Source organism: Palaemon carinicauda, chromosome 24 (assembly GCF_036898095.1).
Source record: "Palaemon carinicauda isolate YSFRI2023 chromosome 24, ASM3689809v2, whole genome shotgun sequence".
Lineage (NCBI taxonomy): Eukaryota > Metazoa > Arthropoda > Malacostraca > Decapoda > Palaemonidae > Palaemon > Palaemon carinicauda.
In genome coordinates, this window is record NC_090748.1 from 3,048,112 (window position 1) to 3,074,252 (window position 26,141).

The following is a 26,141-nucleotide window of genomic DNA, read 5'->3' on the forward strand; positions in this document are numbered from 1 at the left end:
AAGCTATGTCCTCAATTTGTTAATGATTTTCATGGGTTTGAGGACACAGTTGACCATGTTATCAAGAACATTGTTGCCCTGAGTAAGGAAACCGATTTGGAGATGGAGGTTGATGATGTTACGGAGCTGCTAGAATCTCATGGAGAGGAGTTATCTGCTGGGGACTTGATACAACTGGAGAAGCAGATCATAGAGGAAGAGGAAGAAGCCCCCACCCCAGACCCTAAGGCTTTCACAAGGCAGGGCTTGTCAAAAGGTTTTGCCGAGATACAACAAGCATTGGCAACTTTTGAGGCTCAAGATCCCAACATGGACAGGTTCACCAGGGTTTCAAGAGGTGTCATGGACTTACTGCAGTGTTATAAGGAGATTTTGGATGAGAAGAGGATCCTCTATGTCCAGTCTAACCTGGAGCGGTATTTTAAGAAAGTAGAGAGAACTGCACCCTCTACATCAGCTGCCTCTACTACTCCAGATTTGCCTGCAACAGAGCCTCTACCATCAACCTCAGCTGCCTCTATTGCTACAGAGCCTCTGCCATCAACCTCAGCTGCCTCTGCTTCTCCAGCTTCTCCACCACCTCTTGTAGGCTCTTCACCTCCAGACTCGCCTGCCCCAGCTTCTCCAGCATCTTCTGTCTCACTTCCAGAGAATCCTGATTCACCTGCCCCAGTTTCTCCAGCATCTTCTGCACCTTCCTCTCCACAATAAACCAGTCTCTCCGTCCCTTGCAACATCCCTTCCAGTGTGCAAGCCAACCATAGGAATAAGGTAAGGAATTGTTCTCTTTTTTTTTTATTGATATTTACTTTAATTCATGTGGTAAGGAATTGTTTTCTTTTTTTTTATTGATACTGTATTTACTTTAATTCATGTGGTAAGGAATTGTTTTCTTTTTTTATTGATATTTACTTTAATTCATGTGGTAAGGAATTGTTTTCTTTTTTTTTATTGATATTTACTTTAATTCATGTGGTAAGGAATTGTTTTCTTTTTTTATTGATATTTACTTTAATTCATGTGGTAAGGAATTGTTTTCTTTTTTTTTATTGATATTTACTTTAATTCATGTGGTAAGGAATTGTTTTCTTTTTTTATTGATATTTACTTTAATTCATGTGGTAAGGAATTGTTTTCTTTTTTTATTGATATTTACTTTAATTCATGTGGTAAGGAATTGTTTTCTCTTTTTCTAATATTGTTTTTATGTCATTTGATACATTTTATTATAGTACAGTATACAGTAATACTTTACAGTACAGTACAGTACGTATATTTATGGTGTTCCGACTTACACGGAAATTCGGGTTACACCGCGTCTTAAGAACGGATCAGCGTCGTAACCCGAGGACCCCCTGTATCTGTTTTTGACGTTGTTAATAGTTTATATAGGACATATCTGTCTTGACGCTGTTACTGTTTTTAGAATGATATATTGTTAATTTATTCTCATCATTTATTTATTTCGTTATTTCCTTTCCTCACTCGGCTATTTTTCCCTGTTGGAGCCCTTGGGCTTATAGCATCTTGCTCTTTCAACTAGGGTTGTAGCTTGGCTAGTAATAATAATAATAATAATAATAAAGGGATAGGATCGATAATCATGGGATAAATACTCTTTAGATTTTCTATCGTAATAGATTGATTGCTCCCTGATTTCAAAAACTCTACTGGCAATTCATAAGAACATTCTCTAATGATTAATGATGGTGTCTGGTCAGTAGGTCAAGAGTGAAATGGTTTCTAGTCAATTGATTCCACAGAAGTTTCTTGACATAGAAAATTAGGCTTCACTTCACTAGGTTAATACTGTATGATCAAAATAGATTAAAATATAAGTAATTTTTTTCTTGATGAAAACAGTACTGTATTGGAAGAGTGACTTCTTACACGATGTGTGCCAGTTTTGTTTTTGAATTTTTCGAACCAACCTCTGCTGGCTTTGAACGTAAATGTTTCACTTTCAGAACTTGTACTAGGCATTTTCTTTTCTAGGTCACCGTAAATTTGTAAGGCTTTTTCGCAAATAAATACTTCACTAATGCTATCACCGGCTAACTCTATCCTGATGAATATTAGTAGCAGCTTTTCTATTTCCTCCATTACCTGCGACCTTTGCTTTGTTATCAAAGTCACACCTTTTGCAACATTAGCTGCATTTATCACTTCTTTGTTCTTGGGGAAAGTTGGAATCGTTGATTTTGGAATGCCATACTGCACAGCGAGATCCGAAACACAGACGCCATTTCCAAATTTGGTAATTATTTCCTTTCTTAGTTCAATTGTTGTTCTCACTGTCTTCTTCTTCTCTCTCTGTTCACTTCTGGCTTTTTTTGGACCCATTATGAATGCCCAGAGTTAATAAAAAGAACACAAAAAGGGATTTTGACGAAGGAAAAATCTATTTCTGGGCTCAACCTGTGTCGCTCCGTGAAATGCTCCTTAGAGCGCTATTTCTAAGGTATAAATTCTGCTAAATATACCAGAGAAAAAAGTTGCATGGAATGCCAGGAATATACCCAGCTCGCTCACCCTTATAGTGTGTCGGTATTAAAACTGGGGTGTGTTAAAACCACTATCAGAGGTCCCTTACCAATTAGTCTTCTCCTTCATCAACATCCCCCGCTACTACGAGGTGCCGTTCTACATCCGACTACTGCCCGCTACTACGACTACTGGCCCCTACCACCACTACCACCCACGCACCTCCCATCATTCCTTCTTTAGCACCGTGATATCAACACGTGTTCTAGTGTTCGGAACCTTTATTTTGTGTTTAGTGACGATGTCTGAGCTTCTAGAGACTTCTACTCCCAAGTTAAGTATTGCAATTATCAATTAGCACAATATAAAACATAAGGGAATGCATGAGTCTTCCTTTGATGGCAGGCTGGCTCAAACTGATGCCATGAAGTTTGCAGGGGATGCTGTATAGATCAGTTCGGGTGGACGAGTTCCGAAAATTTGTTTAAATTTGGAGACATTTTGGACTCAAATTTTTTGTTCGAATACGAATTTGTGTGAGTTGCGAATTGTTCGAGTACCGAGGTTCCACTGTATTGACTTTTTTATACAAGCAGCAAACATCTAATAAGAACCCATAAACAGGTGATGCATGAACACAAAATAACATTTACAAGAAGCACCAAAATACTGTTCAATCTTACAACAGTCTATACAAACTTCAAATTATTTAAGCCTTATTCTAAAATAATACATACAAATATTATATAAATAACTACCATAAGGATACTCACATTAAGTGTTTTTACAATTTCATTACTGTATTATTTTATTTTACCAAGAACACAAAGTCAAAATTCTTGACTCCTGCACAGACAGGCAGGCACATACATACCATGGCTACATAAGAGTAATAAATTAACTCAATACAAAATTTTTCATACGCTAAAATTTTTCAAACGATACACAACTTACCTGTTGACAATAAGGTATTGCTAGGGTGATTGTAAATGACATGCCAAAGTATGCCAAAAACACAAAGAACAGAGACAGGCCAATAGCCAATGGAATACTCCGCTCTGGCTTGATTGCTTCTTCTCCTGTATAGAAACAAACACATGCTCTTTAATACATAATGTTAAAATACATATTCAGATAAAACAAACTTCAAACTTTATTAACAAAATCTAAAATTTTAAAAATCTACTAAGTTTTGGCCTGAAGACGAAAGAATTTTAAAAGAAGTAATATTACACTAACCAAAAGAAAATGTGAGATACCCGTCACTTGCCTGAATATAATCTATATATAATAGGAATAAAAGTGTATCATGAAGATAAAAGGGTTTTCTCATATAAACTCACCTGTTGTAGCAATGCAATCAAAGCCCACAAATCCAAAGAAGCACGTGGCAGCACCTTGCATGATGCCAGCAAACCCATATGGAGCGAAACCTCCTTTACCCCAGCCAAGACCACGGTTGTTATCTTCCGGACACGTTTCATTCAGGGTTTCGGGTGTTAGTGCCCAGTTATCAACATTGGCTGGAAAATTATTCTCTACAGAATTTACTATATAATTGAAACCTGGATTTCACAAGAAAATGTGATCACAATTATACATATGTATACCAAGGTACTTCCCCCAATTTTGGGGGGTAGCCGACATCAAACAAATGAAACAAAAAAGAAGATCTCTCCTCTCTACGTTCCTCCCAGCCTGACAAGGGACTCAACCGAGTTTGGCTGGTACTGCTAGGGTGACACAGCCCACCCTCCCCCGTTATCCACCACAGATGAAGCTTCATAACGCTGAATAATTTCATATTAAATAGCAAATACACAAAATAACTATTTATAATATAGTATTTTTCATAACTGAAATGATTTTATCTGTGTATTGATATTTCTGAAATAGTGTGTAAATAGGCACACCACACAATTTCTAGCATCCGATGGTCTGGGACCTACTTTATTCCAAAAATAACTGTTACATATACAGAATAGTAACCCATTCATTGGTTTCAAAGTCAAAAGTATTCCCAATTCCTTAATATCCCAAGCCAGTGGGAAGGCAGGTGGCCATGCATATGAACATCAGGAGAGCATAAAAAAACAAACATTGTTAATATTCTGTTTATTTCTATGATGTTCATATTGGTGACTTCCACACTCTAATGGAGGTAAAATGCCTATAAAGGAGAGAAATAGGTCAACAAATTTGAAATATATAACGTTATTAGAATTTTAATACTCAATATGTCTAGAATTTAACGGGAATCTCCTCAAAAACAGTTGGTAGTAGGGCTCAGAATTGTTTTTCTAATGATGTTTGAAGTACCCCAAAAAATATTCAAATTTCCCATTTTCCTTCCTTTCAATAAATACACGCCCCTAGTAAAACTTTAAATGGAACACTTTAACACTTTTAAAGGTAACTCATGAATGGCAGAGGCGAGCGACAGGACAATGCCCTAAAGACTGACCCTATAAATATATGATTAGTACCCAAGCCCCTTCTCCATCAAGCTAGGACCAGGCAATGGCTGCTGATGACTCGGCAGGTAGGCCTAAAGGCTTCTCCAAAACCCCCATCCCTATTTCACAAGGATGGGGAAGTTGCAGACACTACAAGAAACATTTGAACTCCCATCCAACAGATTGCAAGGCAGTAATGTTTCCAATAGTCTACCCCAACTGCCAAGCGAAATGTGATGCAAACGCTTGAGTTTATTCGAAACTTTATTCACCCCAATAAGATTTAAGGGAATCATACGATGTGCCACACTATCCACTTACGCAATGCAATGTAGCCAGAAGATTCTATAAAATTAGAGAGAACCCCATAAAGGAAGCAAATTGAGATTCAAACCCAGCAATATCACTTCTTACATTAAAATTTTCAATCTGCTCCAAAAAACCAGTCTCCTCTTCCCGACCTGCAATTACAGTGCTAGAAGACGACAACAAAGTAGTAATAGTCTGATCTATATGATCCTCTGAACCAATACCTGGATTTTTCTTTTTATGCTTTTCATCTCAATCCCACACTGACTTAGCGACCATTTGTTAATCTGAACAACTGGAGACTTTGAAACATCCCTAACTGCATCATCGGCATGTACTCGTATCTGAATATCATAGTTTTCAGTCCCGATAGAAGGTTGAAAAGAGGAGAGGATCATAGCAGGTTAATCATTATTAGGGTGGTGAGCCTTCTCATGGCTCGTAAGACCAATTTGTGCCCTGAATAATCAAGGGCGTTGATCACACTGAATCGTGGGAGGTGGTTATGGTTGATTTGCTCTTTGGCCATGGCACCAGCCGCCCATTGAGATACTACCGCTAGAGAGTTATGGGATCCTTTGACTGGCCAGACAGTACTACCTTTTGGATCCTTCTCTCTGGTTATGGTTCTTTCTCTTTGCCTACATATACACCGAATAGTCTGGCCTATTCTTTACAGATTCTACTCTGTCCTCATTCACCTGACAGCACTGAGATTACCAAACAATTCTTCTTCACCAAAGGGGTTAACTACTGCACTATAATTGTTCAGTGGCTACTTTCCTCTTGGTAAGGGTAGAGGAGACTCTTTAGCTCTGGTAAGCAGCTCTTCTAGGAGAAGGACACTCCAAAATCAAACTATTGTTCTCTAGTCTTGGATAGTGCCATAGCCTCTGTACCATGGTCTTCCACTGTCTTGGGTTAGAGTTCTCTTGCTTGAGGGTACACTTGGGCACACTATTCTATCTAATTTCTCTTTCTCTTGTTTTGTTAAAGTATTTATAGTTTAAATAGGAAATATTTATTTTAATGTTGTAACTGTCCTTAAACATTTTTTTTTCTTGTTTCCTTTCCTCACTGAGCTATTTTCCCTGTTGGGGCCCCTGGGCTTATAGCTTCCTGCTTTTCCAACTAGGGTTGTGGCTTAGCAATTAATAATAATAATAATAATAATAATAATAATAATAATTCTGTTCATTACTGTCATTTAGCTAACAGGTTGGCGCTTCTATTCTCTTCACAGAGGTCCGTGCCCACTTTAACTTTGCTTCTCCACTCGTTCCTGTTACTTGCTGAAGCTTTGAAGGTTTTGGGGTCTATGTTAGCTTCCTTGAGGGATTTCTTGAGTTGGTCTTTAAATCGAAGCATAGGGCGGCCTCTAGGGCGATAGCCTGTATTTAACTCACTGAAGAGTACTTTCTCTGGTAGTCTTTTGTCCTTCATGCACATCACATGGCCAGACCATCTTAGGCGGTATATCATGATCATGGCCTTGATGTATCATATATGGTATATAGCCTATAACTTCTGATAAGATCTTATAAATGGAGCATTTAGCACAAAAATGCATTTAACAGTTGGAGACACCTTGATAATCTAGAAGTAATCCTACTTACATAAAACCAAAAGGAAATAAACACTGAACAAGGAGAGACAAAGGTCAACCATCACTAACATTTGATGTAGATATTATGAAAGGAAGGGTAGTTTCTACATAGCAGTATAAGTCACCATACTATGCTGGATACTTCCCGAAAAATAGGAATATAGGGGGCCGTGAGAGAAATTTTCAATTTCATCTTAAGGGTACTAAGCTCACTCTACATAGATATTAGCCCTTTTAACCCCTACGCTATTTGGAACTTTCCAACTCTTAACCCCCAGGTGTTTTTTTTTAAGTACATTTTGCAATATATTTTTTTTTAAATTGCTTTAACAGCCTTAATTTTTGTCATAGAGAGGTCAGGTTGGTTTCATTATTTTGGAAAATGCCTGAAGTTTCTCATAAAGTTATCAAAAATATGCAAAAAAATGTAAAAAACGGATTTCGACGAAGGAAAAATCTATTTCTGGGCTCAACCTGTGTCGCTCCGTGAAATGCTCCTTAAAGCACCATTTCAAAGGTATAAATATATTTCTAAATATACCAGAGAAAAAAGTTGCATGGAATGCCAGGAATATACCCAGCTTGCTCACCCCTAAAAGGTGTCGGTATTAAAACTGGGACAGATTTTTTTGCAAGGACGTACAGGTACGTCCATGGGGGTAAAAGGATGAGTTTTGTGAAACGTACCAGTACGTCCATCGGGGGTAAAAGGGTTAGCAAAAATTCCCTAATTTAAAAAAAAATAAAATATCCTTCCCACCTCAATAATTCTTCCCAGCAAGTCCAAACAACACAAATCTCACTTAATATTGTATCTAGGCAGGCTGAGGAACAGGGATGCTTACTCGGCTATGTGGAATTGAAAGAATCCTCCTAATTGTATTATCTAGAAAATTGCATAGACACACAATAATCCTATTGTAAAGTAATAACTTTACAATGAATAAAAATTATTTCTGAACTAAAAAATTACGACTGAAAGATATTCTAATTTAGAACATTAAATGAATAAACAGTATCCTGCGTGCCCTTCTTAAAATGTAACTTACTTTGATTAATGTTTACCGAATAGTGTTGTAAAGACACATTTTTCAAATACAGAACTTCATTTACAATTAGAGATCTGTTGCTTTAGGGTACACTCGGGCACACTATTCTCTATAATTTCTCTTCCTCTTGTTTTGTTGAAGTTTGTATAGTTTATATAGAAGATATTTATCTTAATGTTACTCTTCTTAAAATATTTTATTTTCCTTTTTTCATTTCCTCACTGGGCTATTTTCCCTGTTGGAGCCCCTGTGCATAATAGCATTCTGCTTTTCCAATTGGGGTTGTAGCTTAGCAAATAATAATAATAATAATAATAATAATAATAATAATCGCACATTACAACATAGTTCCTATAAAGATAATACTGTGTTCACTACACAAAATATCAGTCAGTATAAGTGGATGACTATTAACACAATTAAAAACTAAGTTTTGTAAACATACCTTGTGTTGCAAGAGCTATAATGGTGTACGTTACGATCATGAGAGTCACAGCCGTGCATATACTATTAAGAATGGAAGATTCTTTCACTCCCAATGACAGCAAAACTGAAAACAGAATTATTATATTAAATACAGCATGGTGCTACACACATGTTGTGTGATTAAGGCAAACTATAAATCATAAAAGAAAGGGAGTAAAAAGAATTGAACAATTACCCAAATTAAACATGCTACAAGTAATAATAAAATACTTGCAGACAAGAAAAGGCAAGATCTACACTTCACATTGCACATACAGTATAGTCTTGTGAAAAATAATCTAAAAACTATGGAAAACTGGAGTCTTCTTCATATTTAAGGATAAAATCTGAATCTTTTCATAACATTATACAAAGGGGCTAATCAACATGAATCTGAAAGTAGACTGATCGCCGAAAATCCTAAAAGACTTGCTCAATTTGCCAATTTTTGTGTCAAAAGTATATTTGCAATCAAGAATCACGCCTAAAATCTTAAAGGCACTGTATATAGATAAAGAAACATTATCAATATAGAGAGGTTGGTTGCTGAGCCACTATCCTTGACCTACTTACAATCATACTTTGAATTTTGTTAATATTCAACTTCATGCCCCATAATTTGCACCATGCACTAATTTTAGCTCGATCTCTATTAAGGGATTCAGCAACCCTAAATCTATATTCTGGATATGAAATTGATGCAAAGAGAGTAGCATCATTTGCATAAGCAATAGGGTTGTTTTCTAGGCCAAATCATATATCATGTATATATAGTATGAAAATTATTGGGCCAAGAACACTACCCTAATGAACACCAGATATTACATTCCTGTCCTCACTATGGTACCCATCAAAAACAACTCTTTGCAATCTATTATTTAAAAATTTAATAATGATGTTAAGTAAAGAGCCACCTACTCCCAACTGTTTGAGTTTGAAAACAAGGGCCTCATGATTAACATAGTTAAAGGCAGCACTAAAATCAAGACTAATTATACGAACTTCCTGACCACACTCAAGGCATTTCCGTACTGCATCGGAAATTGTAAGAAGGGTATCACATGCTCCGCCTTTGCAAAAGCCAAATTACAAACTAGGGAATAGATTATTACATTCAGCATACCTATTCAGATGTTTTGCCAAAAGAGATTAAAAAACTTTAGATAATATGGGAGTCATAGAAATTGGTCATTAATCAATAGAGATGGAGCTACCACAAACACATTTACCTATTGGAGCAACATTACCAACTCTCCAACAAGCACTAAAAGACCGTCTTATTGCTAACTTGCAAAAAATAAAAGATAACTTAGGAACTAATAAATCAGCAGTCTTTAAAAAACTATGCAAAAATTCCATTTGGGTCTGTAACTCTATAAGCATCAAGGTCCATCAAGAGACTTTTAATCTTATAGGAACAAAAAGTTAAACTACTTAACTTAGCCTCAGGAAAACAGGAATGAGGAAGATCGAGTTTCTTATTACACTGCTTACTGTCAAACACATCACCCAAAAGGGTTACATTTTCCTTTGCACAGTGAGTGAGAGAACCATCTGGTTTAAGTAAAGGAGGAACTGTTGCATCTACACCAAAAAGTGCAGATATATGGCTAGTACAGTGGTAATGTGTTCGCCTAGCATTTGCATGGAAGATCAATCCCAGCCCGGGATTGTGAATTCAAGTTGTTTACTAGGGAGGCCACTGCTGTGGTTGGGCACCACAGTGGGGGGGGGGGGGGGTTGGGTTTGCCCGGCTGTTGTTCTGGTGAACATCTATTCGGATGAAACTGGAACTGAGACCAGACACCTTTAACCTTTAATGGCATCTGTTGCCATGTTTGCATAAGCTAAATTTTAAGTGGACATGAATGAATCATCAAAGACAATTCAAAATGGTTTGCTTTTATGCATTATAAATTGGCAAACTTCCACGTCCTTATAAACATTACCCAGGGTCTAGAGCTTGGGAAATGTTACCGTTAATCTGACAAGATTCTGAGACTTGGAGTTAAATACAGTAGAGTATAAAAAAAATTCAAGAAAGTCTCGAATATGAGACAAAGGTGAAAATTGTCAGTGCCTACACTTTTTAGAATACACTTTGCATTGGCTAAAAATATATCTGTAGTAGGTAAGAGCACATAAAATGCTTCTTTTTGACTTACCCAGTCTGAAAAAACTGGTGTATCAGAACTCCTTGTGCTATGACATCACATTATGTATAATGTCACCAACACAAACTGTAAATATGCCTTGAGGTGAAAGGGAGAGGGAAAAGAGAAAATCTTGTTTAAAGGAATTAATATAACAAATGACATAACCGATTGATATTAGACAAATAAAGACTAGTATTTACTAACAAAATAGTTGACTCATTCATAATGGCATTGGTAACAACTGACTGGAAAGATTATCAACTCATATTAGAAATTTAAAAATTTTCCTCATTGTCAACTAAGTTATCAGAACATCCCACGGTAGAAGGTTCACAAACTCAAAGATGCTCTCATCAAAACACTATCATCTGATTTCCTCGACCTACTTAACCCTTTTACCCCCAGGCTATTTGGAAATTTCCAACCCTTAACCCCCAGGGGTTATTTTTTTTTAAGCACATTTTGCAGTATATTTTTTTTTTAAATGCTCTAACAGCCTTCATTTTTGTCATAGAGAGGTCAGGTTGGTCTCATTCTCTTGGAAAATGTCTGAAGTTTCTCAAAAAATTATCAAAAATATGCAAAAAAAAATTTAAATAGCAGTTTTTAGCAAGAACGTACCGGTACGTCCATGGGGGTAAAGGGATGAGTTTTGTGAAACGTACCAGTACGTCCTTTGGGGGTTAAAGGGTTAAAACAATTTCTACCACTTAGCATCTCTTTCTTTCAACAAATCCTTAGCTAATTCAAGAGATGCATTCCTCTGATTGCTTATACAATTCCAAACACATTGGTAAAGTATTACTGCTCACTTATAATTTTTAGGGGACATCAGTTAAAGGGTATAGTCATAGCTCTTGTTGTTGATGTAAAATTAAACTTTTCTAATCAAGCAGAACATATATTCATTTGGGAATATGTGAGAAATATAGGTTAGGTTAGGTCCTTATGGACACCAATTGAACCATAATCTTCTTCATTCAATAATAATGGTAATTCATTCGAGAGTTTTCATTGAAGCAAAAGGCTGCTTAACACTAATGGTAGGACTTCAAAAGTTCAAACTTGCAGCAAAATCTTTTATGTTGAACAGACTGACATAAGTCTTTTTATTGTTTATATATGAAATATAACCTAACCTAACCTGGCATGTCTTTTTATAGTTTATATATGAAATATTTATTTTAATGTTGTTACTGTTTTTAAAACATTTTATTTCAATTGGTAATTACTTCTCTTGTTTCCTTGTTTCCTTTTCTCACTAAGCTATTTTCCATGTTAGAGCCTCTGGGCTTATAGCATCCTGCTTTTCCAACTAGGGTTGTAGCTTAGTAGGTAATAATAATATCTGTTTTGTTGTTGTTACTGTTTTTCAAATATTTTATTTTAATTGTTCAATATTTCTCATATTGTTTATTCATGTTCTTATTTCTTTTCCTCACTTGGCAATTTTTCCCTGTTGGAGCCCTTGGACTTATAGCATCCTGCTTTTCCAACTAGGGTTGTAGCTAGGTAGGTAATAATAATATCTGTTTTGTTGTTGTTACTGTTTTTCAAATATTTTATTTCAATTGTTCAATATTTCTCATATCGTTTATTCATGTTCTTATTTCCTTTCCTCACTTGGCAATTTTTCCCTGTTGGAACCTCTGGGCCTATAGCATCCTGCTTTTCAAACTAGAGTTGTAGCGTAATAGGTAATAATAATAATAATTTCCAGTCATTTGCTTAGCGATGTCCATTGACATGACACCAGTAACTAATTTCAATTTAGTATGCCACATTCTCTCTGTCTTTAGCATTCACAAATATTTGTAGTACAGGTTTTGTATTCAAATAGGAACATAAATGATTTAGTTGAGTTTTCCATGGATCACAATCATCGGCTGACAGTCAAGTAGCACTGCTGATATTTTCAACTGATAAAATATGGCCAAAGTAACATGGTATAGGTATAGGCTTCATATGATATTTTGAACATTTAAATAGGAAAGAATCTTTACCAAAATCTATAACACATTGAAGATGTTATTTACAATAGCTATTACTCACCTGAAAGTACAAGTATCAAACAAAATGAGAGGAAGTCTGGATATTTAGATAAAAAGCTGACATTGATGGGCATTGTTTCTCCTAGTGCTTCAGAAATGGAATTGTTAGCCAATCCATCCACATAGCCACTGTATCCTCTAGCAACACTAGCCGTTCCTGTTAAAGAATGACTATGAATAAACATCAAGTATTTGTATATGGATAAACAATCGTCTCAAGTTTTGGTTCAACATTATCAACCTGAAAAATAATCATGGGAAAGATTCTGTTACCTCAAGTTGATTCAATTTTCACCCCAAAAACACATAAACCTCTATTTTTTTTTAATAAATCTAATGTCTATTGATGTTGAATTCTTATAAATTTTCTTCCCTTTTTAGTCAACGGTGATTTTTTGCTTTGTAATGTTCATATTATTAGTTTTGACCAAATTTCTTTCACTCTGTCTTCTTTACTTGTATAAAAACTACAAATCTTAAATACAATTTGTATTCTCCATAGCTATACAAACATGAGCCATTTACATGGGTTACTCCTAGTCTCATTTTCTCTAAGACCAGACCAATCAAAAATAATTGGTTTATTGTACAGTACAGTGGAACACAGACCATTACCCAAAGTACAGTTTGCTACTCATATCCTATGGTTACAAACAGTGAGAATAATAACATAAAAAATGTTGGAATGTGTATAAAATTATACAATTTGCACTCTAGTATACAAACTGTAGTCTATATGCATAATATGTACACTGTACACATATGGACAAATATACATATTGATATATAAAGTATATGAGGAATGATGAATAATGTAAGGGCTCATAGAGTATCAATCTAACCTTTTGCGAATACTCTAGTGTTTACTGTTTTAAATTGTTGAACAAGTGCTCCGTGCATACATAATTGAACACTCAATAGACTAGTAGTGATAATGAACTCATAGTGAAAAATTTGGTTTGCCAAAAGCAGTATCTAGAGATGTACTTGTAAAAAAAAATGTTAGCTAAACAGAATTTATACTAAAGTGCATTACTATTCTTGCTTTCATGGCTCATAAAGATTTCACTAACTTAATGTGTTTGCATTGGATAGAACAGGTACATTACAAGATCTACAGGGTGACTATCCAAAGGTATACAAATACAATCAATCTAAAATAAGTATAATAGGGACAGTAATAGTAATGAAATTAAAAAAGATATTAATACCAAAGTAATGCAGGTAGAAATTACTGTATGATAAAATAGTAATACCAGTAATGATTCTCCACATAATAACTACAGAGCATGTGACTATGCAAATTGATTTGACATAGCAGAGAATGATTGCACCGTACAGAGTTTATGCTAAGTTTATATTCATACAGTTGGCCAGGGCACCAGCCACCCGTTGAGATACTACCACTGGAGAGTTATGGGGTCTTTTGACTGACCAGATGGTACTACATTGGATCCTTCTCTCTGGTTGCAGTTCATTTTCCCTTTGCCTATACACTCACACACCGAATAGTCTGGCCTATTCTTTACATATTCTCCTCTGTCCTCATACACCTGACAACAGTGAGATTACCAAACAATTCTTCTTACTGCAATGTAATTGTTCAGTGACCACTTTCCTCTTTGTAAGGGTAGAAGAGAATTTAGCTATGGTAAGCAGCTCTTCTAGGAGAAGGACACTCCAAAGTCAAACCATTGTTCTCTAATCTTGGGTAGTGCCATAGCCTCTGTAACATGGTCTTCCACTGTCTTGGGTTAGAGTTCTCTTGCTTGAGGATACACTTGGGCTCACTGTTCTATCTTATATCTTATTTCTCTTCCTCTTGTTTTGTTAAAGTTTTTATAGTTTATAAAGTGATGTTTATCTTAATATTGTTGCTCTTAAAATATTTCATTTTTCCTTGTTCCCTTTCCTCACTGAGCTATTTTCCCTGTTGGAACCCCAGGCCTTATAGCATCCTGCTTTTCCAACTAGGGTTGTCACTTAGCAAGTAATAATAATAATAATAATTACTATTCAGCTAAATCAAACAGCAAAGCATTCAGTCAATAAAGAATACTTACCTATAATATATTCCAGCACAAGATTCCAACCTATGATGAATGCTACAAACTCTCCAACACAAACATAACTGTACACATATGCTGAGCCAGCCTTTGGGACGCGAGCACCAAATTCAGCATAACAAAGTCCTGAAAAAAGTCCAGACTTGTATAAATAAAACTTATAATACATAAGATTCCAAGTTTTCAATGTAATCAAAGTCAAAGTAAGTTCTATAATAAATCAAAATTTCTAAACATCTTGAATCTGCCATTTTCTCCACTATGAGATTCTACATTACATAGGTTTTAAGTCAATCGTCAAACTAATTAAGTATCGATTACAGTACTGCATTCCCATCATGACATAATTAATCTATTTCTGTAATATTGTGGGTAGATATATATTAACAATATAGAAAAACTATAACTTTTTTCCAAGAGCGTCTGCAGCGAGAATAAATTCAGTTAGTTTTTGGTCAAAGATGTCATCACCTTAATTACTGTCATCAGTACTTTGGGGACAAATCAAGCCTCAATGAAAATCCTTGTTTATGGAAAATGTTAATACAAGGCATTTGAAGCCATGCTTTTCTTATATGACACAACATCTGATCCATACTGCATCAGAAAATTTGTTCTAGAAGCTTCTAAAGCATGACAAAAGTGGGCGTTTTTAAGAAAACCAATGTTGCCAGACCCAAAATAAATTCTTCAATCTTGTCGTAAACAAGGCTGCGGCAGAGCTGACCCAATCAACAACAAGGGTTTGTATCCGCATAGGAACAATTTGTTTGTAAATATTCATACAAAATGTATGGTTTTAACCATATAAGGAAAGGGCAGACCTACCATTTACTGAGGGTAAAGTTTTATGAAATATGAAAAGAAGCATAGATAAGAGTTCCACTGTACAAAGGTTAGAGGAAAGAAATATTTTTTTTCAATATATCAATAATTAGGCTACATGCACAATTAAAAAGACATTCAAGAGGAGTCTGGCCAATATAAGCAAATACCTGTACTGTAAATATATATATATGTGTCTCCAAAATTCTTACATTTTACCAAATTCCACTTCAATTTAAATCACAGTAACTGAAGTCAAGAATAATTTAATCTAAACTAAGAATACAGTAAGGGAAAATCAAGAAAATACTCACCAGCAAATATGGAAGCTATGGCAGCTATTAAAAATGAAATTATGACAGCTGGGCCTGCCACACTCTTTGCTACTTGTCCTGCTAATACATAAAACCCTACACCAACAGTAGATCCAATGCCGAGCAGAGTGAGATCAAAAGTTGTAAGGACACGTGGTAGTTCTGTGGCTTCAAATGATACATGTTTACGTCTTGTAAGACGCTGAATGAAACTTGGCATTTTGGTAGCTGAAACCTCTCGAGTAGATTTAATCAACACATTACAAAACTCATCTGAAAAAAATCACAATTTCACCTAAATATAATAAAATCACAAAGATAACAAGGACAGATGTTTTTTCTAAAGGCAAGTAATTTGGGTTAAAATAATAAAATAGTAGGATAAAACCAAAACAGGACATTACCTTACAAAGTTCCTATTTTCTAACATAAAATGTAAGATGATATATGAAAGAAGAAATCTCTTATTATTTCATACAATCACAAGTGTTTTTACCAATTTGCATTTCTCCTTATTATACAAACCTGTGACCTTTAATAAGAGTACAATTTTAGCGACAATGGAAAGGGCCATTTTAACTTTAAATGCTGTAGTGATAGTTAGTAGTAATAACTGGTAGGTGGCAGGTAACATAACCTTCACTTTGACCTAAACCTAGGACTTGTTTGATGGCTGTGGAGGACGGTGTAACTTAAAGTTCTTAAGTTTGTATATTTATGAAAATTATAAGTTGATTAAAAAATCTTTGATTTGTACCTACATGTAACCTTTGGTGCTCCACAAGGGTACGTAAGACCTGTGATGCCATGACCTCAAAGGACAGACTCATTCTGCACCCTGCTTAATGATATTGAAGTTGTGCCGGGCTAGAAGCTGGCTCTGGAACATGAACCCAGGATAAGGGAGAAGTAGGCCTCCCTTCATTGAGAATGACTCATGACATCCAACATATCAGGCAAGATGCTAATCGTAAGGACTAGGAAGAGGCTCGTGAGTAGTCTAGAGGTCAGGTCCTACAATGGTCGATCAAGGGTACAGGAGGGTCCAAGGGTTCCAGGCTTTGGGACATATCAAGGAGATGTGCAAGGGCGAGCATGCAGCAGAGTAGATAAACGGTTGGGAGGAACCATGGTATTTCTGTCACCATATGACCCTTACTATGACTGTCCTTCATGACCAATGGCCATTTGTTCCTCTGGCTTTCAGTTCCTTTGGCAAGTTGTCTCATCTAAGACGCCCAGCAGGTGCAGAACATTCCGCTAAATAGACTGATGACCAACAGAAACATTAATCGTGGCCAAGCACTATTCAAGCTAATTCTTTGCCTAACTGGGGACAGTTTTGTTGAACTTCCACCTCAGCACCTTCCGGTCTGGGGTACACGTAGGCAGACTGGTATAGGGAGGTCAAAAAAACATCGTAATTTTTTTACCAGGTGGCGCTATTGAAACAGGCTCTCCTCCCAGTGTCCTGTCTCTCTCGAGCTCCTTGATACCAATCATGGTGGAAGATCCTTCATCTTCAGGTAAGAGAGGCTCCGCTGGCGAAGGATCCCTACTACAATGCCACTTGCAGAAGAGGAATAGTTCTACCGGTACTCAAAGGACAGTGGGTGAAAAGACTCGGGTATCTAGAGGAACTGGTGTATTGGAAGGTGACCCAGATGCTACTAACATCCCTGGAATGGTAGAGCAGGTTACAGGCTGATGTTCTAGGAACTCGGTTATGAAGATTTATAACGAAATGTCGATAGTTACTGGTGGGTGGAGAGGAAGTCCCAGTGTGTCTTAAACCTAGAAGGGAGGAGGGAAATTTAACTTAAAAGGGCACAGGTTTGTATAGTTAAAAAAATAAAAATTACTTTAAAAATTTGTAATTTGTTCTTACACAGATACAAACCTTTGTTCTTTACTAAGAGACTTATCCATATGGAGGAAGTTTACCTTCCTGGTAATGTCAAAGCACTTGGACCTGTGTAGGAGTCAAAATGGTGACTCCTGTCAACCTCCCTACAACCAAAGCATAGCAATATCAAACATGTTAGCCTAGGTTCATAATGGGAGACTGGTGGGCAGTCATGGATGAACCTACATCCATAAGGATATGTGTTTGAATGTATGGGCCTTATGAGAAATGGGTTGTATACATTTTATCCATTCTCTCACTTATCTGGGAGGAAGGGGAGGATAATTTAATACAGAACTTGTCTATAAAGAAAAGTTACTTAGTCGTGAGGTTTGCCTGCAGTTGGCATCTGATCCAGCATGTAATGAAGCGACTGCTTCACCCCAGTGGGGAAAAAGGAAGAGGAGAATGGTCAGACAATCTACCTCTGCTTCTATAATTATGTCGCAACCACTATCTTGGATGAGAAGCTTTTGTCAAGACTCCTATCTTAAGCTACATAAACTGTTAGGTAGCCACCACAGGACAAAGGGTAAAGATACCCAGACTCATAGGTATACTAACTGTAAAATAATACTGTAGTAAGTAAAACATGTCTAGCATTAGCAGACTCCTCTTTAATACCTAAGCCACTGGCAGGTACATCCAGAGTGTCAAGGAGACCCACTTATTCCTAAATGAGCCTTGCCCAAGTTGGACCTCCAACCCCTCACTGACTGAGGGATAAGCTCGGCTTGCGGATCTCAGGAAGATAAAAAGAAACTCTGTCCTTGGATATCTGCTGACATAACCCCATTTCAAATGACAAAAGGTTTATATAAGGTTAGAAACAACACTAGGTTTTGGATTTAAGGAAAATATGCCCTCTCAAAAAAAATCATGGGTATAAATATATATACAATATTACCATTTATGAATATAACTTTTTAGGTAAAGTGGCTAGTATGGCAATAGGTTTTGGCCTTACATTCACATGATCAGAAGATTGAGTCCCGCTTAAGGTCGTGAGTTTAACCTGTTAAGTAGGAAGGTTACTGCTGTGGTTGGGGACACAGGTGGAGATTTGGGCTTGCCTGGCTGATGTTCTGACAAGTATCTCTTCAGATGAAATAGGAACTGGAAACAAACAAATTCAACTTTAAGAATCCTATTCTTAACAATGGACTTTCTTCTACAGTATGCATTTTCCCAAAGATATGCTCCACTTTTGCATGTTGTTGGTGTTGTATATTGCCTGGCCGCATGTAGATTACCAAGAAAATGTCATGGGGTTTAAATTACTGGTCTAGTAGAGATAAAGGAGCCTTTATAGTTCATTGGGACAGATTTAAAACCAAATTTTACAAGGGAAAGAGTCACAACGAAACCACCTAACCTAAGGTTCCTCACCTAACCTAACCTAGGAGCCATATCCTTCTCTACTTACCTACTGGGGGTCTATGCTCCACTGTGATCCACCCTGAACAAACTGCATTCACCCCAGAGATAGATTCAGTTATACAGGTTAAAATTGTTTTGCAAATATTGTGGTGGAGTAAATTACAACCAATACGTGAACAATCACACGTATGAACGGTAATGATATATATACACAAAAATATGGATTATTATAGTTTGAGTTGGGACAACATTTCCTAATGTAAAAAAAACTGTTTTTCCAATTGGAAATAGAGAGTTTTACCACATATTCTATTTTCACAGCAAATAACTAATTTTACCCAATATTTTCCAGATAACTTTATATCATCTTTCCATTATATGTTTGATTAACCAAATTATAATATTCCTTATTAACGAATAGTAACGAATTAACCTCTACTTTGCACTAGTAAACATTAAAAACTCTGTTATCTTTCACCTAACTTAGAATGCTGTTTCGGTAGTATTATAAAAACACATAAAAAAGGCTTTACTAATAAAGGAAGGCGATTTTGTATAGAACTCCTGTTTTCTTCAAAAATAACTTTTATTTCTGTCGCAAATAAATAGTTAATAAGATATTCCCTAAAATATCCGACAGTAATGGGAGCCATCCAGTGGGAACCGGGGGTTTTGGGTGGGGAAAATTTACTGACAAATCGATAAATAATGGTAAAACTAACCAGTTTTTCTCTATACATTATACTCTGGGACGCACAATGAATCCACGAAAAAATACATAAAATATTCTCCTGAAATATTCATTTCACTCTTTTGTTTACATTTTACAAACCTCACTTATCCTCTCCTGTTTGTAAAGTGTCCTAAGAGCAATTCTGAATTATCTTTTAGGGATGACAAACACATTTTTTATTGTAACTTACCTGTAAAGATTGCATAAAAAAAAAAAAAAAAAAAAAAAAAAAAGACGCAGGTGTCAATTATAAAGTAGTGGATTATTTGCAATTTACTTTTAAAGTTTGTGACCTGGGTAAGGGGGTCACGAGGGACTTGACCCCCGTGACCTGGGAAAAGGGGTCTGGGGGCTTGCCTCCAGCTAAGTATGTAACCTGGGAAGGGGAATCCAGGGGGCTTGCTCACTGGCTACGTCTGTGACCTGGGAAGAGGGATCTGGGGGGGCTTGCCCCATGCTCAAGTCTGTGACATGGGCAGGTTTGTGACATGGGAACGGGTGTACAGGGGGCTTTCCCCCTGGGTTAGGTCTGTGACCTGGGAACTACTGTACTAGGTTATGTGGGTTCGTTAGGTTCTGTGGCCTTTTACAAAGCTCGGAAGTGTTAAATAATCATGTTTTTTCCTGCTTTCGCCCACCCATAGTCCAAGGTTCCCACCCGTTCCCGTTGGTAAGAGGGAGGTGACGGGACAACAATTTATTTGCAGTGGAAATAAATTTCAAATTCGTTGAAAGCACAATATTCACTTTAAGAAGAGCTTTCTTTCCTATTGGAAATGTGGTTCCATGTTGTTCTATAATTTTACCGCTGTTTCCTCCCACATCTTTTTACTTAATAGAAATTTAACCTAGTTTTGGACCTTTTGTATGTCAGCGGCCAGTTCCTCCGGTGTCCATAGAAATTGGACAGCAACTACCCTAAACTTCCCCATCTATCCTAAACCTACATGAAGTGTCCTTACCTATTTACCTAATGGGAGGTAACAACCCCTTACGACCCCCTTACACGGCTGTATACTTAGTCTGCTGTCATCATACATACAGGTGGCCCTTATAATATATACACCTCCTATTTTCTAACAAAGGGTTAATATGTATCCTACATCTAATATTTCTTTTTCCAAAAGTTATAAATTTTCTTAAAAAGTCTCCCGAACAATAACCTAAAAAAATTATAGTTCGAGTATTTCGGAGCCTTTGTATATCAGTGGCCAGTTGCTCCCGTGTAGACTAAAAGGGGACATCAACTAAGCTACAACTTTCTCCCCTAACCTAACCTGTAAGCTGTGTCCTTACCTACTTACCTAATGGGGGGGAGAGGGTTAACGGCACCCTGCGACCCCCCTTACACTGCCGTATTCTAAGTTAGGCATAATACATACAGGTGGCCACTATCATACAAACACCCCCATAACACATTTACCTAATATTCTATAATTATTCTCTACCTGAAAATAAATTTTGATAAATTTTAACCTTATACCTACCCTTATTATTCACTGACAGATGGTTGCTACTGTCAAATTAGTGACAGTTACACGCTCACTATGTTTACATTTTCACTATCATAGAGATCAAAATATAAATAAACTCTACCAAACTCTCATATCCCACGTCCACTCCCATAGTCCTTACCAACCATTTCCAGTAGATAATTTATAGAATATAATTGTCTGTACAGTACATTGATTAATTAAATGATTATAATTATTATTATTATTATTATTATTATCATTATTATTATTTGCTAAGCTACAATCCTAGTTGGGAGAGCAGGATGCTATAAGCCCAGGAGCCCCAACAGGGAAAATAGCCCAGTGAGGAAAGGAAACAAGGAAAAATAAAATATTTCAAGAAATGTAACAACATTAAAATAAAACATTTCAAGAAATGTAACAACATTAAAATAAATATTTCCTATAAAAGAAATGTAACAACATTAAAATAAATATTTCCTATATAAAGTATAAAAACTTTAACAAAACGAGAGGAAGAGAAATTAGATAGAATAGTTTGTGAGAGTGTACTCTCAAGCAAGAGAACTTTAGCACAAGACAGTGGAGGAAATTGGTACGTAGGCTATGACACTACCCGAGACAAGAGAACAATGGTTTGATTTTGGAATGTCCTTCTCCTAGAGGATCTACTTACCATAGCTAAAGAGTCTCTTCTAACCTTATCAAGAGGAAAGTAGCCATGCATCGAATGACAAACTAGATAATTAAGGGATTTTGACGAAGGAAAAATCTATTTCTGGGCGAGAGACCTGTGCCGCCCAGTGAAAAGTTTTTACCTTAGAAATGATGTAAAAGGAGCATTTCACGGAGCGGCACAGGTAGAGCCCAGAAATTAACATATTCTAGCAATTTTGGCATGAAGGGCAGATTGGAAGTACAGTAGACCAAGGTGAACTAAAGGTTAAAGGAGTCTAGTCTCAGTTCCAGCTTCATCAGAATAGATGCTCACCAGAACGTCAACTGGCCAAGACCAACCCTCCACTAAGGTGCCCAACCACAGCAGTAGCCTCCCCAGTAAATAGCTTAAACTCATGGTTCCGGTCTGGGATCGATCTGCTGCCATATGTATGCTAGGCAAGCACATTACCACTGTACTAGAGCACATTTCAAAATCAGTATAGACTATGGCCAATTTCTCAGATTTAGGCTAGTTACACTCGTTATTATTTTATTTTTTTGAATAGTTTTATCCTGTACGCTTACTATTTCACTAGTTGGCATAAGGACACTCAAGCATACTATTGTATCTTAATCCTTATTTTCCTGGGTTTTTTTTTTTATAGTTTATACTGTATATGAAAGATCTATTTTAATGTTGTTACTGTTCTTTAAATATTTTTTTATCTCAATTGGTCATTACTTCTCTTGTAGTTTATATTTTTCCATATTTCCCTTCCTCATTGGGCTATTTTCCCTGATGGAACCTATGGGATTATAGCATTTTCCTTTTCTAATCTTGTTAACCTTATTTGTTCTCAAGGTTAAGCTCTAATCTTATTCTTAATATCCCAAAGACCCAATTATATTTTTTGTTTTAGATTTCTAAAACTGCATCAGCTATTTCTTGGCCACTATACCTCTAGAGAGCCTTTTTATCATTCACATTTTTTGTTCATTGCTCCTTGGAATTTGTTCTTATAATTTTCTTCTACCTTAATAAGCGACTATATTGGCAATTTGCGGTTTCATATTTCCTCCATGAACTTTCAGGAAACTACAAATTAAATAGAGGAGATTTGACAATGCTACCAGATGAATGGGACGAGTTCAAAACATTATCATTGGGCAAGTCTAATTAAAGGAGCAGATTAGATATGTTTGAAACAAAAAATTATGAATAAGATTAATGACAATTATTAGGCAATTTCAGCAGAATAACTTTAACACTGAACTCTATTATTATTATTACTATTATTATTATTATAATTATGCAAAGCTACAATCCTAGTTAGAAAAGCTATAAGCCCAAAGGCTCCAACAGGGAAAGATAACCCAGAAAGGAAAGGAAACAAGGAAATACATAAACTACAAGAGGAGTAATAGAAAATCAACATAAAATATTTTATGAACAGTAAAGCCATTAAAGGGTTCTTTTCCCTTTTCTTATTTCTCCTACTTTTATTCTACATTTACAACAAAATTCTTCAATGCTGCTACTCCAGCACTTTTCACAGGGGTTCTGCAATGGATCTTCATTTATCTCTGATCAATCTATTTTCTTCAGAGTTTATTGCTAAGGAACGACATTATTTTTTACAATCTATTCTGCAAGACACTGGGTATATTCCTTTTTCTGCTAGGATGGAGTATTTGATGCTTGTTAATACATATTTCTTATTATTCTGTATTGAATGTTTCTCAGATCTTTATCTCCTATTTCACTCCAGGTCTCTACATTAGCAAATATTGTTGGAACAACCAGTTTCATATTTTTTCTTTCTTACTTCCAATGCTATTTTTCCTATTTTTATTGTCTCCATATTTTTGTATTTCTAGTTATGCACACAAGCCATTGGCTTTTCCTATTGATACTACTTTGTTTCTCTGTGTATAATTCTTCCAGATACTTATATTCTTTGAATATACATAAGGCCTGTTCTTCAATTTTGCTTTAATCACTTCTTTTTTCCCTTTGTTAATTTTCAATACACCAGATTATTTTGAAATTGGTACTAATTGTGAATTTTTTTAGGAGCTCCAAGCTATGAGATATGTACTGTATAGCACATTCTACTTTACTTCCTGTGGGAAACATAATATCTACAAATACCATGGATTCAGTTTCAATATTACCTCTCAATGAGATACAGTACTGTATATTTTTCTACTGATGCTACTTACTCTGTCAACAACTATACTGCATAGCTTGGATCTAAATATAGTTCCTAATTTTACATTTCCTTCAATCTCGATGTTCTCTGTAATTATTCCTGCAGGTTGGTTGATGACTGCCATACCTTTTTCATTAATTTTTTTTCACTGTCAGGGCTTTCCATCCAATAATTTTTCCAATTTCTTTAATGCACTCTTTTCAGATCTAAGGCGACAATGACTTTACATATCAGGTTGCCAGAAAATCTCAAATTAATCAATCAATCTTTCAGATCTAGCTTATCGAAGCACTTATATGCATCACAAAATCATATATATGTTGGTCCTCTTATATACACATTAGATTCGATTACTGCACTGAGAGCTAGATCATCTGCAGTTGACCTTCCTTGAGACTGCATTGGAACTTACTCATCTTTCTTGATTTTGTTCTTTAATTTTTTCCTTTCTTATTTCCTCAAATATCTTACTGATTGTGCTTGTAATAAATATTGGGTTGTCTTCTTCTGGAATTGCTTTGTATGTCAGTGAGAGTAGTGCCCTCGTCTTTGTAAAGGAGTTTTGTTTTTATTTTGGAAAAAGTTTGTGTGCTTACATTTCCTATTTTCAGTTCTGTTCACCTAATAGCTGATTGCATTGATCTTCATAACTAAAATAAATTTACATTTTGTTTAACTCTCACTAAGTTTTGCATTCCATTATTTACAAGGGAAATCCAGAGAAGACTGTATATTTGTCTAGTAGAGGTGATGTTATGGGAATAATCATTCATGGTTAACCTTTTATCTATATGATGAGAATAATTTATTGTTTTGGTTAATAAAAATAGATTTCTCTAAATTTTTAAAAGAAACATCAATGTTTTCAAATTCAATCATGTTTCGTTTGAGCCAGGTTCAACGTAGGATTCAGACATTTACTGTGTTCACTTTTAAAAAGTTAAAAAAAAAAGTTGATGACCTTCATCATCACCTCGGGCGACCATGAGCCAGCAGGGACTATCACTAGCCCCCTGTAACCTCCCACCCCCCGGCGCCACCCTGGGGAGTACCCCCCGGTAGAAGGTCTCACACTATTCACGCCCTAGCAAGGACGCGAACTCGGGACCTCTGAAATAGAAGCCCGCGACGCTACCAACCTTGCTATCCGGATATAGCTAGTAAGTACCGATGGAGGTAAAGATAAATTGTTCATTTTGAACAAATATTTCTCACATGTCAAGGCAGAGAAGTGGTGAATATGGAAGAACTCTGCTGAGGAAGTATTTACTTTACTTACATTAAGGGTGTTTTCCTGGTCCTATCACGCAAGGGAAACCCGCGGCCTATAAGACCTTCAAGATCTGTTTGTCGTATACATTAAGTATTCAGCATATTCCATGTTCATTATCAAATCAACATTAGTTTCTCAAAAGCCTTAATTCTTCAGTCTTTTGGATGTCCAGTGGGAGCTTGTTATATAGTCTTGGGGCGTAATATTAGAAAGCTCTAGAAAAACTAAACATACATCTTGGCTCCAATAATTTGAAAACATCCGTAACTATTCTCATGTCTACACAATTTGTTGGCTGCACAATGTTTAGCAATTCTCTCAGGTATTTTGGACATCCAGTTCTGATAACTGGATGGGTTATTGTAAATATCTTAAACTCTATTCTAGCTTTAATAGGCGACCGGTGTTATTCTTTCCTAGGTGGAACACTTTTAATCAGTCTTGCTCCTCAGTTAATATGTTTTGTAATTTCTTAAGTTGCGCTTTGGTAAATTGTAGTAGATGGAGTTGCAGTAGTCAATCCTGGTAAAAACACAGTTCATCACAAGTTTCTTTACAGAATATTCATCCAGATACTCCTCTACAGAAGCAATGTTTTTAAGGTGATATCCACAAATTTCCTTAAGCGGGTTTTCGTTACCATTACCATAAACTCTTTTAATTTTAGTTGTTCAACTGTCATCCATTTCCTAACACTGATAAGAACATGGCTTAAAGTTT

The 26,141-nt window shown here is 36.1% G+C and overlaps 1 protein-coding gene across 1 annotated transcript in view; it reads right to left on the minus strand.

Annotated features, from left to right (window-relative positions):
* The window catches only part of LOC137618042 (cationic amino acid transporter 2-like), a 71,034-nt gene extending 49,609 nt beyond the window's left edge, over positions 1-21,425 (minus strand). Inside the window, exons 1-8 of the mRNA XM_068347964.1 lie at positions 21,288-21,425; positions 18,655-18,803; positions 15,782-16,054; positions 14,640-14,768; positions 12,578-12,733; positions 8,350-8,454; positions 3,828-4,007; positions 3,439-3,563 (exon numbers count right to left, since the gene is read on the minus strand). Of these exons, the coding sequence (XP_068204065.1) occupies positions 3,439-3,563; positions 3,828-4,007; positions 8,350-8,454; positions 12,578-12,733; positions 14,640-14,768; positions 15,782-16,001 (915 nt within the window). The 5' untranslated portion in view covers positions 16,002-16,054; positions 18,655-18,803; positions 21,288-21,425. The remainder of the gene's footprint in view (positions 1-3,438; positions 3,564-3,827; positions 4,008-8,349; positions 8,455-12,577; positions 12,734-14,639; positions 14,769-15,781; positions 16,055-18,654; positions 18,804-21,287) is intronic.
* Between the last annotated feature and the right edge of the window lie 4,716 nt (positions 21,426-26,141).